This window comes from Sinohyriopsis cumingii, chromosome 9 (assembly GCF_028554795.1).
Source record: "Sinohyriopsis cumingii isolate HCF-2022 chromosome 9, ASM2855479v2, whole genome shotgun sequence".
NCBI lineage: Eukaryota > Metazoa > Mollusca > Bivalvia > Unionida > Unionidae > Sinohyriopsis > Sinohyriopsis cumingii.
This window is the reverse complement of record NC_142969.1, coordinates 65122655-65144501: the sequence shown is the minus strand read 5'-3', so window position 1 is coordinate 65144501 and position 21847 is coordinate 65122655. Positions and strand designations below refer to the sequence as shown.

Below are 21847 nucleotides of genomic sequence, written 5' to 3'. Positions count from 1 at the left end.
TTTAATTGAATATGGGTTTTGGGTATGAAATATATTTATTTCAGTTGCATTTAATGTGTCAATGTCGCAGATGTGTCCATATAGTATTTTATCTCGCATTGTAGTTTAATTGTTGGTGTATCTGATCCAAACCATAATCTACAACAGCCGGATAGTGTGCTGAATTGTTCAATTGTTAGTTTGTGTGGCATAATTTCGAACTTTAAAGACCGTATTCATCACGTTTAAGCTGAGGAGAACAACAATAATGATTTTAATGATATCAATCACAACGGAAAGCTATAGAGGGCAGGGTATGACAAGTATAAACAACTTGCTCCAGATGTCGAAATGTATGATTGAATGTGAACACCCGTTGTGTTTCTAAACCTGTGAAATCAATAACTAAAATCTTCATTATATGATCTCTGTGGTTGTTGTTAAATATATCTAAGTTTGAAAAGTGGCCTTAAAAAAGCATCAGTGATCTCAGATCAGTATGTATCTACAGATGAACTGATCCTAGGCCTTGTGACTAGTACCCGTTGCCACGCAACAATAACAGACGTGGATGTATCAAAGGCCTTACAGATGCCCGGTGTCCGGGGATTTATTGATCACAGGGACGTTCCGGGAGATAATCACTGGGGACCAATACTTCCAGATGAAGAAGTGTTCGCATCGAAAGAAGTAATTCTGAGTTAATTTTGTTATGAAACAAGCTGTTTTATGGAGGTAGCTACTGTATGTACTCGAATAATTGTCGCATCCAACTGCAATTTGCATAGAATTACATCTGCTGTCTCATAATGCACCAGCGTATCTGGGTTTTTGCAGTTTTGGAGAAATTAGTAAAATAAACAACACAGAACCTGATCTATCAGCACAATATGCGTTAGCAGATCAGGTCATTGTTGGATGCAATTTAACCCACTTTATAAATCAATTTACGCACTATGATTATAAGATTGGTATGTTTTAAAAGTGCAAACTTACGATCAATAAGAAAGTTAATATTAAAAATATTATGAGCTAAATGCTCATAACAAACCATATTACATACTATATTATAAACTAAATAACAAACTATAATACAAACTATAATCATGAAAATAATGCACGATATAGATACATAACGCTATCAAAAATGAGTGTTATCAGTAAGGATAAAACTATTTTCATGTTTGCGACTGGCTAGATACTTTGAGAAATGAATAAGAGAAGGATAATTACTTACATGTTTGCGATTTGTTAGATACTTTGAAAAAATAATAAGAGAGAAGGATAATTACATATTTGCGATTGACTTAATACTTTAAAAAAAAGAATAAAGAAAGCATAATCCCAAAATAAAATAAAATGTTAATACTACACAATCAGCAAAACGATAAACAAAAATCAATATGTACTGGCAACGACTTTACCCTAACGAAACTTTGGTAATGAGAGTGTAATTTAAAAAAACCGTTATATGGTCTAACTACTTCTGATCGAAGATAGCTGCTTTAATTCGTTTAATTTATCGTTATCTCAGCTAATATCCATTGTTAAAAATAGTTTAACACATATATTTTTTCAGTACACTGGCTGCTATATAAGTATATTTTATATTTATTGGTTTGATTTTAATGTTGCTGACATGTTTGCGTCCTGTTGTTACCAGGTGACGTACGTTGGATGTATAATCGGTGCAATTGTTGCAGACACAAGAGAGCAGGCGAAGTTGGCCTCTAAAGCAGTCACGATCAAGTACAAGGACCTAGATGCGGTTGTTTCTTTTCAGGTATATAATCGTATGTTGTAGCCAATAATACGTTGAAAGTTCCGTATAAACAGGAACCACAAAAAACAACATATCCAAGTATACAAAACTCAGATTTTTTTTGTCGAGCTGTGGTAGCTCAGTAGACCATCGAACCGTAACACAAAGGCAACGGATTCGATACACGTCATGGCCACCATTGGTCGGCTGCCTCGGTGTGTCTTTCGGAAATGCATTTAGGTATCATTCCATGATATTGCACATAATGTGTTGAAAGTGTCCTTACAAGCAAATAAAGTGAAAACATATTGAGATATACAAAAACTTAGATGCAGTTGTCGCTATCAAGTTATACAAAACACAGAGTTGGCTGTCTCTATCCTAGTAAGTTCTTATTCTCCAAACTTTCCCAATACATAACTCATGAATAAAGATAAACAAATAGAATACGAGTGAACATATTCTTATAATTGAAATTAAGAATTCTTAGAGAAATAAAATTACCATCAAAAGTTTTTCCTCTTATAGCTATATCATTTCAATGTTCTAAGGTATAAAGATTTTTGCATTTTGAAGTTGAACACTCTGGTTATCATTTCAATGTTCTAAGGTGTTAAGGTTTTACATTTCGAAGTTGAACTCTAGTTACATGTACTGACTGATCGATTACATAACTTGTGCATTTTAAAGCGTTAGGCGTATGTCAAATAAAATACATGTATTTGATATATAACGGACAACCAAATGATGTATGTGAATTCAGACGATCGAACACACACAATATTCCATTTGTAATGCTGCCAGACAAATGCTAATAACTTTCTGTAAATATCGAAAGCTATTGAATTTATTAAATACACGTTGTTTCCATCAAAGAAAGCATGCTATTTTTCACTGTGTTTCTCGTGCACTAGGAATCAATCATAGCTAGAACTTGATGTCGTGATATTTACCCACGGTTTGTAAGCATTTGTATGTACATTACACTCTAAATCTGATGCAGCCGAAGATTCTGTGTGAAATACAAATCGGATCATGACACAAGTAAAATAATGTGAACTAATATATACAACACTGATTACGATTCCTAGATAAAGACTTCGGTAATGTACAACACAGAGGTCAACCGCATATCACATGGAGCCTTTATTGTCAGTACCAGCTAACATGCAACTTTGATTACGATTCCTAGATAATGACTTCAGTAATGTACACCACATAAGTCAGCCGAATATTACTTGCAGCCCTCATTGTTCCAACTAGACTGCCTAAATTTGATGGATTCTATTTATCTTGTCTTTGTGAAGAAGGAATATTGCAATACTCTCTCTACTGTTACGTAAAATAAATCCGTAGGTCACAGTATGTAATTGTATTTTATGCTCTGTACCGTTCAGCTTATATTGTTCTTGTATTTATAAAAAGGATGCAATAAAAAAGGAGTCGTTCTACCCATTTCAAGAGGAACTGGTGACTGGAGATGTAATAGAGGGTTTTCGGGAGTCGGATCATGTGATGGAGGGTGAATTCGAGACTGGACGGCAGGAGCATTTCTACATGGAGACTCAGTCTGCGATTGCCGTACCTAGGACGGAGAATGACGAGATGGAAATTTTCGTCGGAACGCAGGATCTCACGTCAACACAGGTAGAATTGCAAGGGAAAATAAATTATTCACATATTACAATAATTAGCATTCCGGTTTCTATTTTGTAGGCTTCAGTGATCTTATTTAAAACATGATTGAAATGATTTTCCTCACAGAAAATGTGTGGCAAATGGTATTTCTTCTACTTAGTTTAAATGTCAGAACAGCATTGAGCCTTCACTGGAAACGTGTTAAAAATGTTTAAAACTATAGGGCCAACATGATTTATATAAACAGTATTCTTTTAAAATATCAAGATTTTTTAGGGGTTACATCAAAATGCTTCTGAAGTACTTCACATTTGTAATGAAAAAATATGCACAATACTGTAAAGTAATTTGCAGATAAACTTTGGCCTATATTAATATTCATGTTGTAGATTTTATTTTCTCTTCTTAGGAATCGATCTTTTCGTGTTATTTTGTTCCTTTTCTTCAGTTAATGGTACACAATGTGGAATTGAACTTTACCTGGAAATTACTTAAATACATACACATACAGCAGAAATATGTTTTTTCTTTTTATAAAAAAAAACTTTTTTAAAATATCTCTTGAATAAAATTTATGATATTCGTTTTGTATTGCAGAATTCTCTCAGCAGAATTCTTCACGTTCCAAACAACAAGATTGTAGTTCGAACAAAGAGACTGGGTAAGATCATTGCCGACGTTTCTCTTCTAGTGTATTTTATATTTAAAACAAAACGTTCCTTTAATCAAGCTGGTGCTTCCTTTTCAATGTGTAATATATTTTTTTTTAAAAAGTCTTCCTTTAAGCATGCATGTGTTTATCTTTGTGGTTTGTATTTTTTTTTTTAAAAAAAAACTTCTTTAAGCATACCGATATTTCTCCTTCAGTGTGCTTTGTATTAAAAAGCCTTCCTGTAAGCATATCGATATTTCTCCTTCAGTGTGCTTTGTATTAAAAACCCTTCCTGTAAGCATACTGATATTTCTCCTTCAGTGTGCTTTGCATTAAAAAGCCTTCCTTTAAGCATACCGATATTTCTCCTTCAGTGTGCTTTGTATTAAAAAGCCTTCCTTTAAGCATGCCGATATTTCTCCTTCAGTGTGCTTTTTATTAAAAAGTCTTCCTTTAAGCATACCGATATTTCTCCTTCAGTGTGCTTTGTATTAAAAAGCCTTCCTTTAAGCATGCCGATATTTCTCCTTCAGTGTGCTTTTTATTAAAAAGTCTTCCTTTAAGCATACCGATATTTCTCCTTCAGTGTGCTTTGTATTAAAAAGCCTTCCTGTAAGCATACTGATATTTCTCCTTCAGTGTGCTTTGTATTAAAAAGCCTTCCTTTAAGCATACCGATATTTCTCCATCAGTGTGCTTTGTATTAAAATCCCTTCCTTTAAGCATACCGACATTTCTCCTTCAGTGTGCTTTGTATTAAAAAGTCTTCCTTTAAGCATACCGATATTTCTCCTTCAGTGTGCTTTGTATTAAAAAGCTTTCCTTTAAGCATACCGACATTTCTCCTTCAGTGTGCTTTGTATTAAAAAGTGCATTAGTTAATCATCTTTTAATGTACGTTATTATTAACATTTTGATATTTTCTTTTTTGATAGGAACGGATGGGGACTAATATATCTGAGTTGTGATGAGAATATATAAAACATTTATAGAATGCTTGAACGTTTTTATGAATATCTGTTTTATCTGTTCCGATTTCTTAATTTGTTTGGCTTATTTCACCTTAAAATCATCACGAATCTTCCAAGCGCAGAAAACAACATAGTTATAACAATAAAATGTATCTCGTTATAGAGGTAGTAAATATTTGAATGTTTGTGAAATTATGATTAACAACCGAAGAGACAGAAGGGATAGTTGAAAAGAGATAATAGATTGTGACAGCAATAGATAGCAAACCAAACTATAGTCAACACAATATACTGTTACGACCCTGTGACCTTAAACTAAGTAACAGAATAAATGAAACTTAACACATTTTTTTTTGTGTAAAAGTTAACATAATTTAATTCCCAAGAAAACAAAGTGAAATTAAAGAGGAAATTACAGTATTATAAAATGAAACCCAAATAATCCTAAAAGTTCTATCACAAGTTCAAAAGCATAGAGTTCCGAATGAATTCAGTATTGAATGTGCAGATGTGTCAGCAGCATTGAATGTACTAATGTGGTAACAGTCATGATATATCACAATGATATAATCCATAATGTCCTTGAATGTATTCAAAATGATCCCAAAATAAAGATTTAGTCAAAAAGTGAATGAGCACTTTTACTTCCAATGAATAATTTAAATTCATCCTCTCAAATTATAACTGAGCACAACTAAAAGACTGATTCTGCTAGACAGAAGTTAAACTGTCAGCTAATAATTTTGATGTAAACAACCTTTATATAAAACGTAAGACACATTAAGAGCACCAGAATGAGGGTGAAAAATTCCTTTTTAGGACATTATCAGTTGTAAACAAAGTCAGGTCATTTACTTAAGCATCATGTAGACCAGGAAATTCCAAGAGGAAAACCATTGTCCTGAACTCACATCCATGTAAACATGTTTACATAAATTATTTTGAAGTTTAGCCTACAATCATGGAAAAATTTAGCTATGTAATATGTTGTTTATAAAATGACTATTACACTCTACAATCATGAACAAAAGTTACATATATAATATAAATATATATATAACAATACTTATTTCTTACGTTGAATGGTTATTTTAGTGAAATTTAATTTCGAAAATAAAGGTGAAAGCTTATATGAAAATGGCAAAGCTAATAAAGAAGGAAAAGAGAGTTTATATTTTGAGGAGTCTATACTATTTCCAAAAATAAATCAAAGGTAGCACAGTCACTGAAGAAATATCGAGTAAAATATCCAGTTATTGCTTGAAAATCTCACTTTCCACAAAATTAAATTTAAGAATTTTCGCGCATTTCTCCATTGAATACATTTCCCAGTCACATTAACATTACAAAGAAGCTGCGCTGGTTCTCTTATCCAGCAATCTCATAAAGACGAAACATATCGTCTTTCCCACCTATAGTATAAATAGACCAAGGGACGAAACTCTTCTCAACCCTTCCATTTTCTCCCCTTGCCACTGTTAAATGGAAACAGTTTAGCCATCTCTCACTGAATCTAAGTTAAGCTTGTGGTTTAATGACCACCGATCGACAACGTCTTTATTGCACTGAATGCAGTGGTTTGCACGTTTCATCGTTATTCTGCGAAATGTATTGTTGTTGTGACGTTCTACTCCTACACAGTATCATTGGTCAGTCTTGTTGACATATCTGCCTACACTGCATGTATTTTCGCCGATGTAAGAAACTTGTGTGGTTATTATTATATTTGAACACTTTCTGGTTGTTATTTTCTGTGTTTTCGTCAGTTTTCATTCAAGATAAAATGTTGAAAAGGGCACGCATGATATGTGTCTCTGTTACACAAAGTGTTCTTCCACTGGTGTTATTGATATTACCGATGCTTTAACGATATTGCATGTTATTTTGTACAAAACAAAGACAATATTAGTTACTGGAATCAACGATAAAGGTACGAGTCGTGTCCCTCTTGTACAATGAATTCTTCTAGTAGTTTTTGTTTTGTTACATGTGAACACGTTGGGGTTGTTCGATTATTCTTCTTTGTTGTTGTTCTTCTCATTTGAGATTAAATATTGGCAACCTTGTGTGCCAGAGCTGTTAAATTTCGCGACTGCACGAAGAAGAAACGGCTTAAGTCTCGAGCGACAGAAAGTGAAGTAACCTACAACACTGACTTTGAGTACAGGGAAAGAATCATCCCTTTGTCGGCAGCCCAATAAATGTGAGTCCCCCCCCCCCACACACACATGGTGATAGGACATGTAAGTTCACGCGCATTGGGTACATTTCGGACATGAATCCGTTTCTCTTATTAGATCATTCCCCAAAACGCCGTTCTGGGTGCCAACCGGCCAGCCCATCCGATTGGCCGGCTGTACTCCAAAGTCAGTGACATGGAGTCCGTTATTTCGGCGAGCAGTGCCGTTTACCGGTCTGCCCCATCTTGATATACGGAGCTACATGGACAACGGGTTAGTCAATCCCTCCATTTATCCGCACTGAACCAACCAGATGGATACCGAACGGCCGTCCAGCCAACAACTTGGCCGTACATAAAAACGAGAGCTGATCTACCCGTACAGACGATAGCGAATAGATCGGCGTACACATATCTCTACCACTAGTTAATGCTTGTAAGACAAACCGTGGTACGTGCCCGGCCGCCGATTCAACCGCCATCTCAAATCTTTACGGTTCGTTCTTTGGTGAGATAAAAAACCGTATACAGAGACGATGGCAGGGCCCCATCATCCTCCCCATCCCCCATACTTTATTCTGACGTTGACACAATACCCTGTGTGGACAACCACTTCGGCGAATGCGAGGGATAACCTTGAGTTATTGTAAACTGATCCTGCAATGGATCATATAGAATACAGATTTAAAACGGTCGTGCTGGTCTCGCTCACATTCGTCGATGTTCAGGACTGAACATTTCGAGAAGAATAGGTAGTCCTCAAAGGCCATTGCCCTATGGTCTCAGACTAGTATATGCATCACGGTAGAGTGGATAGTTGTTAAAGTAAGGATTTATCGGGCCAATTAGTCAATTTTGACTGTTTAATAAGCCAAACTCTCTCATCCAGTTTTCCAGTGAAGTTAATTATTGGTATTGACATGGCTCAGTTCAAATCAGTTTGAGCTCTTAGCCATCACTTCCTTGAGGTTGATGTCGTAGAAATCAAAAAGTGGTCATGTCATCCGTCCTCACTCCTCCTTAATGAGACTCGGGAGACTGTGAAGCAGGACTCGGTCTGCGTGCTCAAACAGAATATAAAGCGTACATAAAAGTATCTATATGCTAGGAAATGCATCTTTTTCCTGGTCCAGCTGGAGAAAGAAAATACGACCACCCAAGCACTGGCATTATGGCTAAACTGGGTATTATCCTCTTCTTATTTCGATATCTCAACTTATAAAGAAAGCCTCATGAAAAATCAGCGCATGAAATCAGAGCTATATCTGTGAGCCTCGCCTTCAAACGGAATATGGCAATTCGAGACATCCTATTTGCAGTTGGCTGAAAAGCAGTCAACCTTCTGAAACTTATTATGCGTGGTATAGCTTAGCAGAGACGGGAATTGAGTATGGTAGGTTAGGTATCTGCAACCGACACTATTAACAGACCATTTCAAAGTCAGAATAGCCTTATCACGGGCGTCAATGACGGTTTTTCTCTGGATTCGCCCGACGATTTTACATGGTAAGAAAAAAATCAGTTACTTCCATTTCTCTTACCCGCGTAATGTCATCACGGATTGGTGAGTGTTAGTTGCGCTTTTTTGATACTAGGAGTGCTGTTTACCCTCATACAGGTAAGGTAAACATTCTTATTCCCTCGAAGGTGACAGTTTTAGAGATAGGATTCTCAGCACCGCCTCCCCTTGTTGCCTATTATCCTAAAGGTAATGTATCAAGGAATGTATTCGAAGCAGAGAGCAACTGTGTTTAGCAAATTGTCTCTCTGAGAATACTAACGCGATCGCATTAGTATGAAACCTTCCCACACTTCAAGGCTGCATCCCCGTAAATAATGTCCAAATAGATCTTCAAATTGATCATATCATTCCTCTGTAATGAGTGCAGTGTTCAACTGTATACTAATACATTACACATCAGGTAAATTTACTCATTTTACATGACATTGTGCCAGGAAAATGATTGCGTTCTTTACTCTAGACATGCAGAGCTCTCATGTTTAAATTATTACTAATTGTTTATGCATGGAGAAGCCAAGTTGTCATCAGTAGAAACGTAGTTGCTTGATAACAAAATATTGAATTAACAGATTGTGACTACATAAATGATTGATAATAACCATCAAGAAATTAATTGTACATGATACCTAGACGATATTGGACTTCTCTGTAGTCAAAGCTTGTTTCTATTAGTAGCACAAATGAGATAGTAATGTTCAGAAATATGAATTAAGTGCATTCTGACCTTTTAAAAATTATTTTAAAGTATTATAGTGCTTACAAACTTTGGTTTTTTCTTGTTTATTCTTCGGCCTCTTCAAATGAGTACGTATTTGGTTTCAGGAACTTACATTCCTAATCACAAAATATTAAAAACTAGATTATAAGCTGAGATTTGGATCATTTGTCCCATTTACATATGGAAACAAAATATTTTAAAATAGGTGACATATATGCTAACTGGATTTCTCTTTATTTCTTTATTTCCGATGATAGAATAATCTTGAGACATGTTTTCGTCATTTCTTTTCAGGAGGTGCATTTGGTGGAAAAGTAACAAGTCAGTTTCATGCATCTGGTCCGGCTGTTGTTGCTGCTTACAAGTAATTCTTCATTCTCTTTCTTTCATTTTTTCTGTCTATATTTCTTTCTTTATTTCTTTCCATAATATTAACAATGACTTTCTTGCCATGAAAAGCATACGATAGAAGACATATGACTCGATACAATAAAACTGAGTACGATGTTAAAACTTTTCAGAATGCCAATGTCTAAACACATAGAATATAATTATGCATGTCAATGATGACATATTAAAGCACAATATCGGAACTGGCAAACAATCTAATAAACATTTCTTATATTTAGGAACTTTGTTGTTTGAAAGAAAAGAAGAAGAATTGGTTTATAAGAATTTTTAACGAATGTACCCGTTAATATGAGAAAGTGTACAGAAAGATTATCTAATGTATTGTAAATGTTCAGTTCATTACTTCATTCATACATGCATGTATAAAGTTTCAATCAGGTAGTGAATGTTCTACACTTTTTATTTTGCATTATTTGTCTCAAACGGTCATGCCTTTGTCAATGTAATCCTTTAAAAACACACTGAGGCCTAGAATAGTGTGAAGTATGATATAATCTAAATAAGAAAAGCTAATTACTGTGATATAATCTAAATAAGAGAAGCTAATTACTGTGATATAATCTAAATAAGAAAAGCTAATTACTGTGATATAATCTAAATAAGAAAAGCTAATTACTGTGATATAATCTAAATAAGAGAAGCTAATTACTGTGATATAATCTAAATAAGAGAAGCTAATTACTGTGATATAATCTAAATAAGAGAAACTAATTACTGTGATATAATCTAAATAAGAGAAGCTAATTACTGTGATATAATCTAAATAAGAGAAGCTAATTACTGTGATATAATCTAAATAAGAAAAGCTAATTACTACTTACATTCAACTTTTCTCTCATAGGATGAGAAGGCCCATTCGATGCATTCTGTCTAGGGAGGACGACATGCTAATCACGGGCAAAAGGCATGCCTATTACGTAAAGTACAAGGTACGAAACAGTGTTCCTTTAATAAAGTGAGCATTCTTAGTTGATCTCATTGTGGCTAAAGCGTTAGTTCCAAATGTTTAGTTAATGTATTACCCATTTGTGAAACAGATCGCTTTTTATTTATAAATAACCAAAGCAAACTATACTTCTAGATTTTATGGCGTGTGCAAATATGAGGTGGGGGGAAGCTAAACTTGCCAGACATTTTCAAAAATCCAACTTTAAACCACTGAAAGTATAATTTCAGTGTACTTTGCTATAAGACAGACCCAAGAAAGTATCATTTCAGGATATTTTGCCATAAGACAGACCACTGAAAGTATCATTTCAGTATACTTTACCATAAGACAGACCCAGTAAAGTATCATTTCAGTATACTTTGCCATAAGGTACACCCAAGAAAGTATCATTTCAATATACCTTGCCATAAGCCAGACCCAAGAAAGCCAGATAGGTACTGGAGACAGAAGTTTGCATGCATTCACTATCACTAAATCCTTGAATAAAATATTTTAATCGCATGGCTTTATTTGTATGGATCCATGTGATTTAGATCCAGGGGCTGTGTTTGTGTGCATATATGGGTTTAGATCCAGATGCGTAACAGGATATAATATGCCCAATGGTAATTTTAACGAGGATGATTATTGCATAGATCACCGCTGAAATGGTGATTGGATAGCAATATCAAGGCAGGTGACTTTTGAATGAAGGCTCAAGGCACACATACACATTAGCATGCATCACACGAAACCAAATGTACAATACTTCTTTCAGAAATCCAGAGTTACCCCCTTAATATTCATTTGCCGTTTATATTTGTACAGAGCAATGTCAATATGTCTTGCAGGACATCTCTGACATAAATCGTTCATGAACAAAATACAAATTAGTTCTCCTTTTTCTGCACTTTTTATAGCTTCTTTTATATTCCTTGATATTTGCTATTTTACCTTTGGAGAAAAATACAAATACCCAAGTTCCCAGAATGTATGTGACGTGACTATTACTTTATACGCTTTTCTTAATGTACGTCGTTAGGTAGCAAGACGTACTTCAAAGACTGGAAAATATTTATCTGTAAGATTTACAATTATCAGGTTGGATTCGACAAAAGCGGAAAAATAAATGCAGTGGAAGCTGATCTGTATTCTGATGGAGGACATAGCGTGGATTATTCACCCATGGTACGTTGACTCATCATAATTTTGTCGAAACTAAACAATTCTTTTAATGGAATATGCTATCCGTCTCGTGAAACATGGCAAAACATGTTAGAGGAAAAGCTGTCACACAATGTTATGTCCTTAGTAATCATTATAAATAACGTTACAGTACTCAAATCTTTTTATTGGGAGTGGGGTGTGTGTGTGAGTAGAACATTATGACATTAGAGCAAAATTAAAAGAACACACGATTGATTAAGTATACAAAATAAAATAAAATTTGATAAATGCACAAAGCAAACTATATACAAAATATACATGTCTATCCTATTATAACACTTTATTGCCTGTTAGTTGGAGATATTACTGCATGAACAAATTTATCCTCAGAAAGATATGATATAAGACGATGGTCGCTGTTATTGTTAGCGAGTTACGTTCATTACTTGTTTCGAATACCAATTGTCTAACAACAGCTTTTTTTCCATATTTGCATCAGGTGCTGGAACACACAATGCTCATGTTTGAATCGACATATAAGATTCCTAATCTGAAACTGAATGGCCGAGTATGTAAGACAAATACCGCTACCGGAACCGCCATGCGTGGCTTTGGAAACATGCAGGCCGCTTTGATGATAGAGGAAATAATCTTCCGTATATCCATTGCTCTGCAAGTCTCTCAGACAAAGGTATGATTTAATCTTCCGTATATCTATTGCTCTGCAAGTCTCTCAGGCACTGGTATGATTTAATCTTCCGTATGTCCATTGCTCTGCAAGTCTCTCATGCACAGGTAAGATTTAATCTTCCGTATGTCCACTGCTCTGCAAGTCTCTCATGCACAGGTATGATTTAATCTTGCGTATGTCCATTACTCTGCAAGTCTCTCAGGCACAGGTATGGATGCCTGCTTACTTACCTGCTTGGGTGAGTGAGTAAGTGGAGTTCAAAGGCATATAATTCATTGCATATCATCAAACACACATGTGTGTGGAGAAAAGGGAGCACAACAATGTAAGATGACATCATTATATATAGTGGCTTTCTTTTAGGTTCTACCATACGAATCGCAAAATTTCAAAAAATCTAAAATCATTTTAAGTTCGAAAATGTTGAATAGGACGCTCATTTGCTATAAAGGTAAAATGAGATACTAACAAAGCAATTTTAGACAAAATGCTTGCAATGACACTATGTTATATGGAAGTGAGATTATCTCAAGTTGAATGGCTGAAATATTTTCATGACGTACGAAGATTTGTAGTCACCTTTATCCATTAGTATAAATAATATTAATAATATTATTAATCAAGGCAACATGAACAATGTAGAAAACTTCCCCTTGCGGGTCCGGGGTTGTAGAATAAGCCCGACGTGCCTCGCTACGTGTCGTAAAAGGCGACTAAGTAGAGGCAACCTGTTTGCCGTGGGTTGCGTCCCGTGTCGGGGGAGGAAAGGATCCTGGTAGTTGAGCAGAGGCTTTCCATGCAATACACTACTTTGGCCTCTACTTCTCTTAGACGGGTGGTCGGGATGGGCCCGGTTCCGACAAATCGGCTGGTCACGCCGAGCCCTAGGAAGTCTTTATTAACTCTCTCACCTTCTTTTTCTTTTTCTTTGTATCTCTCTTGATACCACCGTTGCCCCTATATTCTATTCCTTTAATCTTTCCCTTTACCAAGTCTTAGAAGACTTCCTAGAAGGCGGTGGCTTAACGGGTCAATCGGGGGGTAATTTTACCGACCTTAGAAATTGGCGACTTCAGGGTCAATCAAAGGTAATTTTATCAACTGAGTATGGCATCTGTGCATCCCTGGCACTTGAAAAGTGTCCCCTTGTTGGGCTCATTGGTGGGTGGGGAGCACGGGTGTTGAATTTTTATTCAAGCCAAGATGGAAAATCAAAAAAATCAAAATAAGCGTACCAAAACGGGAACTGACTCAGATGATGAACCATGTAGTGTGGAATCCTTTCCTCGCTTCATGGTCATCAAATCAAAAGATGAAACCAAATCCCTAGCCGCACTATCGCCATTTATAATCGAAAAGACTATACTTGGATTAGTCGGCAAACCAAAAAGCATTAAAAAGATCAAATCAGGTAGTCTGCTTGTGGATAGCGAACGCAAAGCACACACTGAGAACATTCAAAAAATTAAAGTATTTCATGACATCCCAGTAACTTGTTTCGCACACACATCTCTAAATACATCAAAAGGCGTCATTCGTTGCCGTGACTTGGCTGGAGTCAGCGACAAAGACATCGTAGAGGGGATGAAAAGTGAAGGTGTCACTGCAGTTCGTAGGATTCGTATCAAACGAAACAACTATCTGCAGGACACCAACACCATTATACTCACCTTCAACAAACCAACGGTACCTAAAGTTGTCAAAGTTGGGTTCCTACAAGTTACGGTTGAGGTTAACATACCAAATCCCCTCCGATGGTACAAATGTCAAAAATACGGTCATCATGAAGACCGCTATTCCAGAAACCAAATATGTGGACGATGTGGAGACCCTTCTCATCCGGAATCCGAGTGCAAAGCCACTCCGCATTGCGTCAACTGTGGCAAGGAACACCATGCAAATTCAAAAGATTGCGATACATGGAAACAGGAGAAGGAAATCCAAAGGGTCAAATACACATCCAACATTCCATATCCAGAGGCCAGGAAGCTTGTACAAGCTAGAACATCACTCCCCGGCTCATTCTTCTCATCTATAGTGAAGAGCAACCAAAAAGCAACGAAAGACGTCCAAACCCAAACAGACCCACCTGAATCCCCTTCCGTCTCAAACATTCCGCATTACAAACCCCAGAAAAACTCAACATCGACGCACACAACATTCAACAATCCTCCACCACCAAGATCACCAAACAGTAAAAAAAGTCGACAACAAATAGGCAGCAAAAAGGGTCTGATGACCCAATAAAACTGCACAATAGGTTTGGAGACTTCGAGAATATGGATGCAGAAGAATCTGCTCCATGTCCTCAAGGTGGCGCCAGACCTAACAACAAAGAATATACCCCCGTACTTCCTCCAGATAAATAACCAAACAGATTGCCTCCGAGAAAGGTCTAACCTAGTTCCAGAATCTTCACTATAAAGTTGTAATGAAGAACACCATTTTACAATGGAACTGTAGAGGACTTAAAGCCAACTACCATGATATTCTTTTGCTTTTAAACGAACATGATCCTGCAGTACTATGTCTTCAGGAAACATTTTTGAAAAATGCAGATAACATCACACTTAAAAACTACTCCCTGTTTAACAACTACTCTCAAAATGTTGACAGGGCCTCAGGAGGAGTCTCTGTTATTGTGAACATCAGAGCCCCTCTTAGCGTCATCCCTTTAAACACAAATTTACAAGCCATTGTTGTAAGCGTCACTCTTCATCGAGTGATTACATTTTGCTCTATTTACTTACCACCAAACACTAATCTAGTTCCAAACGAATTAGACACCCTTGTTTAACAACTTCCCGCGCCATTTATTTTACTCGGGGATTTTAATGCCCATAACATTTTATGGGGATCAAATCATATAAGTGACAGAGGTCGCAAAGTTGAAGACTTTATTTCTAGACACGATCTGTGTCTATATAACACCAAAACACCAACATATTTACACCCAGGCACGGGTATATACACATGCATCGATTTGACAATTTGTTCTCCTTCGCTGCTTTTGGACTATGAATGGAAGGTCGCTGATGACCTTCAGAGCAGCAATCACTTCCCAATCTCCCTTGTAAATCTTAACTCTACAATTGATGAAGTAATTCCACAATGGAATGTAAAGAAGGCCGACTGGGCCAAGTTTGAAACACTCTGTAAAACTAGGCTGAATGAGGATACAGTTTTCAATGTTAACGACCCCATTCAGCATTTTACATCTATTTTAATAGAGATTGCAGACGAATCCGTTCCCAAGTCCTCGCCGTATTGTAAAAGAACCCAATAACCTTGGGTCACTAAGGAATGTAAGGAAGCCATTAAACTACGCCGAGAAGCATTAAAAAAAATTTAATAATCATCCGACGCCCGAAAACTTAAATATATATCGCATTGTCCGGGCCAAAGCTCGCCGCACAATCAAAGAAAGTAAAAGAGCATCGTGGAAGAAATATGTTTCTTCTTTAAACTCTCGTTCCTCTGTTAAGAAAGTTTGGGACACTATACGCAAAATAAACGGAAAGAGAAAACAAAACCCTCTCCGACATCTGACACTGAACAATAATAACTTTAGTTCAAAACGTGACATTGCAAATACTCTTGCTGACAGTTTCTCGAAAAATTCATCATCATCTAATTATTCAGAAGCCTTCCGAAAACTTAAAACTCAAAAAGAAAAGTCACGTTTAAAATTCACATCCAACAACTCGGAAAGTTATAATCAATTGTTCTCACTATCGGAGCTTAGGGAGGCTTTAGATAAGGCCCATGATACATCCGCTGAGCCTGACGAAATACATTACCAGTTTTTTAAACACCTTCCAGAATCATCATTAACATCTCTTTTGAAACTCTTCAATGATTTATGGATTACTGGTAATGTACCAAAAATCTGGAAAGAAGCAACTGTAATACCAGTCCCCAAACCAGGCAAAGATAGCGAAGACCCCAACAGCTATCGACCAATTGCACTCACAAGCTGTGTGTGCAAAACAATGGAACGAATGATCAATTCTCGGCTTGTCTGGTACTTGGAAACTAACAATTTAATATCTCCTTTTCAAAGTGGCTTTCGATATGGCCGTAGCACCAATGATCATCTGGTTAGACTGGAAACATTTATTCGCGATGCATTTATTAAGAAAGAACATTTAGTAGCGGTTTTCTTTGATTTAGAAAAGGCCAATGGCACTACATGGAAGTACGGGATACTAAATGACCTGCACGATCTAGGTCTAAAAGGCCGTCTGCCCTATTTCATATCCAACTTTCTCTCCGACAGAGAATTCAAGGTACGAGTGGGCTACCCTCTCAGATCTGCACGAGCAAGAGATGGGTGTGCCCCAGGGCAGTATTTTATCTGTGACTGTTTTTAACATCAATATTAATAGCATCACCAAGTGTTTGGCTCCTGGTGTGGATTGCTTGTTTTACGTTGATGATTTTCTAATATGTTATCGATCAGAGCACATGCATACAATTGAAAGACAACTACAGCAAAATATCAACAAGATTCAAAATTGGGCTAGTACGAACGGCTTCAAATTCTCAAAATAAAAAACGGTATGCATGCATTTCTGTCAGTTACGACGACACCACGAAGAACCTCACCTCACGCTGGACGGAACACCTATTCCAGTTGTTGAGGAAGCAACATTTTTAGGTATTATCTTTGACAAAAAACTGACTTTTATTCCACACCTAAAGAACTTGAAAGCTAAATGCTTAAAAACACTTGACCTACTTAAAATAGTAGCGCACACTGACTGGGGTGCTGATAGAAAAGTCATACTCAGTTTATATAGAACGTTTTTACGGTCCAAACTGGACTATGGTTGCATTGTGTATGGTTCAGCCAGAAAATCATATTTGAATATGCTTGACCCAATTCATCATCAGGGAGTAAGACTGGCTCTGGGAGCATTTAAAACATCCCCTTGTGAAAGCCTACTAGCTGAAGCGAATGAACCACGTTATCGCATCGTAGAGAAATGCTTTCCGCACAGTATGCTCTCAAATTAAAATCAAACCCTCAGAATCCTGCTTTTTCGGCTGTTTTTCAACCCAAATACAAAACCTTATACGAAAACAAACCAAACGCCATACCTTCCTTTGGCATTAGAATATCATCCAACCTTGACAGTTCAAAAATTGATCTTTCTACAATTCAGAAAACGTCCATCTCCGAAACACCACCCTGGCTACTTAAACAACCAAAAGTACTTTTTACGCTACACGATGGAAAAAAATCGGAGACAAACCCCTCCGTCTTCCACAACTGTTATCAAGAACTTCTCACCGAATATAAAAATTACACAAGAATTTATACCGACGGCTCAAAGGATGAGGAAAAGGCTGCTGCAGCCTTTTTTTGTGGAAATCACACAACGCAAGTTCACTTACCAAATGGAACATCAATTTTTACAGCCGAAATGAGAGCAATAGACTTTGTTCTGCAACATATAGAAAAGAAACATATTTTAAACAGTATCATCTTCTCCGACTCTCTATCAGTACTCCAGTCACTACACAATAGAAAACTGGAGAACCCATTATTGAAAAACATACTCGTAAAAAATACCGAGCTGAGTGTCTCCCACAATATAATATACTGTTGGTTACCTAGCCATATTGGTATTAAAGGTAACGAAAAAGCAGATCGCTCTGCTAAAACGGCCCTTACTCAGGAACCATCTGATTTTAAAATATCGTATACTGATTTTAAACCTTGTATCAGAAAGTTCTTTCGTCAGAAGTGGCAGGCATCATGGAATGATGCCGTGAATAACAAACTTCATGCAATCAAGCCAACTCTAGGAGAATGGACTCCTTCCTACAGAACCATGCGTAGGGAGGAGGTAGTAATTGCAAGAATCCGAATTGGTCATACTTACATCACCCACTCCAATCTACTAAAAGGTGAAGACCCACCAGAGTGCATTTCTTGCAATGAACCATTCACTGTCAAGCACTTTATGATAGAGTGTTTTGATCTGCAACCTACGCGCGATCGCTATTACATAGTGCATGACATGAAAGAACTTTTTGATACTATAAACATCACTCGTATTATAGAGTTCCTGAAAGCAGTAAATATTTACTCTAAACTCTAACTTTTATGCTGTCACCTTGTGCAATTTTATGCAATATATATACCGTCCCTTTTTAATACCTTTTCATCATTTTTCATTAACATACAACATTTACATCCCCCGTTGATCGGGAAGCTTTATTTTTCACCGTTACCATCTTACCATTTTAATTTTAACTATTTGTGTTTTAATATCGCTGGTCGATATGAGACTTATCATAATTTTTAAAAGATTATACAAATAACATTTTGTTTGGCGCTAAATAGCCTTACAGTGCTGATGCGCCGTTAAAAATAAAATCAATCAATCAATCAATCAATGTAGAAAACTGAGATCAGAGGCAGCTAATGCGCATAATTCGGCGCAGAAGCTATTCAGTGTTATATCTATGGAAAGACGTCTTGATTATTATTTGACTTTCAGACTATTACGGATCATTGCTAGTTATATTGCTTTGATCTTCGAAAGGATTTCAGATTTAAAATAACACCTATAAAAGCTTAGAAGACTCTAGAAGGTATCAATCAAAACTACGAATTATAAAACATGTGTCTGTTTCACAGACCAGGTTCTTGAGAACCGATTGCGCAATAGTAAATGATAAAGAAGCAGTAGAAGAAGGGATTTTTACGCTGACAGGGGAGAGAAAAAATGGCGTAGCGACAAAAGCAACTGTAACAAATATCACACTTGATTCTATTCCAGATGAGTTTAAAGGGCATTTTAATACCGTGCACAAACATAGAAAACGTGATTTTGAAATGTATTGCAACTCAGCAATAAAAAGCATCATAGTACCTATAGAGTACATCCAAACTAATCCAAAGAATTCAATTGATACAACTGTTTACAGAAACATGAGGCATTTCTTTTATGAGCAACAAATGCTCGCATAAATTATTAAAGTAGCTATACATAGTTTAACACGGATAGCCATTTTATTTGGCTTGATTTGAGAAGTATAAGCTATAACATACTGCATAGTAGTTAACAGGTTAATTACTGTTATATCTAAACAAATAAAATTTGGATACACGATGATAGCAAGACTATGTTTGCACTGAACCTGATAGAACATGAATGCAAGATCTTTTTCGATTATGTTGTTATCATTAGCACAAAGTTTTCATACAACAAGACTTACGACAGAAAGTGTTTTGTTTAAGGATGTGATTTGATAGATCATTAGGGTGAATTGGATAAGTGCTTAGAGCTACTGGTTGATTCTTTATCATCATTAGGATGAATTGGATAAGTGCTTAGAGGTACTGGCTGAAGTTTACTATCGTGTTGATCAGTTGGTTAGTACTGCTGGTTGATTTCTAACAACCTGAAGATGAATTAGATAAGTGCTTTAGAGCTACTGGTTGATTTTTACCAAAGAACCATTATACTGATTACGATCAATCATTGTGGCAACATTGGCGATGTAAAAAAGGGACTAACCATACTAAAATTTAGCTATATACATTCTGAATTATTAACATTTGTGTTTGTACTAAAAGTGCAACTCCGTAATCAAAGATTTCTCAGGATATACACCATGTTTCTTTTTCTTTTACTGCAAGTACAAAAGATACATTGAAACTATCTTCACCAAAAAATGACTTCATCACCGATGATATACAAATAGACATGGTGATTAAGCTAAAATATAACAAAAGAAAGAACAGTACAAGAAAAGACACAAACTGTTAATGATACTTGCTTTTCAGTACTTCGTGTCCGTAACGTAGCACCTGTTGTCATACACATACAGTGCTATTTTTGGTTTTATGATATACATCACGTGATTGTACGATCTAAATAAAAAAAGAGCTTTCTTTTTACATTTAGAATGTTAGATTGTTTTTGATAACATAATTTTGGATATCCTATCTTGTCTCTTCGAAATAAGCTTAATACTAATATGGTTTTGACTTTAGCCCAGAAAACTCTGCAACATGAACACAGTTCAATTCATCCTGGAAATGAGCAGGAATTTTATTATTCTTCCCTGATACACCAAGCTCATTGTCCCTTGAATAGTCATTAATGGGATAAAAATATATATTACCTTTCACTGCATTGTAGAAATGTTCTGTCCCAACATAAATGCATACAAAAGGAGTCATTATGAGTATCGTTCTGTTGCATTTATTTTGGAACTTACTATCCTAGAATTCGTACATGAACCATTTGTATAATTGATTTTCTTCTTTTTGCTTCTGACTAATAGTAACTAATCATCAGCAATTGTTTTTCTAACAAATCATAAATCTTTCTGGAACTTTTAAAATGTATGTTAATGCAGATATTCTTTCTCTGCGATATTCAAAGTATTTAACAAAAACGCTGTTATGTATTAAATTTAAAATAATTTATTTGTGTTTTGTTTCAGTCTGGTATTCATTACAATGTTTATCTAGATTATATTTTAATCCATTTAGTTTAATGAGTTGGTAGCCGTTATTCTACGGAGTTGACACTTGCTGTAATTATAAAAGAGTCAGAATACTATCATGAGAAGTAGGCTCCCGGGTTGTTCGAGTTGTTTAGACCGTTCTGCTTTACACATTACAGACTGTACATGGATCTGACGGCAATAAGAATGACATACAGTCAGATCTTGATGAAATACGTATATGTTACCTTATCCTGACGGTAATGTTGAAGGTAATACATTGTCTGTACATTGACCTGACGGCGGTGCAGAAGGCATATAGTCGGAGCTCGGTGAAATGCATAGATTTGGTATTAACCCGAGAAGAATCCAGAAGGTATACAGTCAGAGCTTGATACAATACGAAGACCTCTTTTTGACCTGACGGCAATACAGAAGGCGTATAATCAGAGCTTGAAGAAATGCAAAGACTATACGTTGATCTGACGGCAATAAATTCTGAACTAATCCGATAGAACTTCACCCTCGCTTTACTGCGACAGGGCATAATTAACACGTTAGCGGTATATCTAACGTTACTGAATCTCTTTACCTACGCTACCATATGCTCGATTACAATTGCATAAAATTCACAAATTCTAGCTCACAGCACTCCCTAACTTACAAGGTTATTTAAACATTACAAAATCAGATATAAATATGCGAGTATCATTAACTCACGATAATCAGTATCGTCCTAACGGACAAAGAAAATTAT

The 21847-nt window shown here is 36.1% G+C and overlaps 1 protein-coding gene across 1 annotated transcript in view; it reads left to right on the top strand.

Annotated features, from left to right (window-relative positions):
• Positions 1-21847, top strand: part of LOC149791929 (xanthine dehydrogenase/oxidase-like) — an 84116-nt gene that overhangs the window by 42750 nt on the left and 19519 nt on the right. The window contains exons 17-24 of the mRNA XM_089969495.1: positions 491-669; positions 1643-1762; positions 3167-3388; positions 3977-4040; positions 9716-9785; positions 10674-10761; positions 11862-11948; positions 12427-12618. Of these exons, the coding sequence (XP_089825621.1) occupies positions 491-669; positions 1643-1762; positions 3167-3388; positions 3977-4040; positions 9716-9785; positions 10674-10761; positions 11862-11948; positions 12427-12618 (1022 nt within the window). The remainder of the gene's footprint in view (positions 1-490; positions 670-1642; positions 1763-3166; positions 3389-3976; positions 4041-9715; positions 9786-10673; positions 10762-11861; positions 11949-12426; positions 12619-21847) is intronic.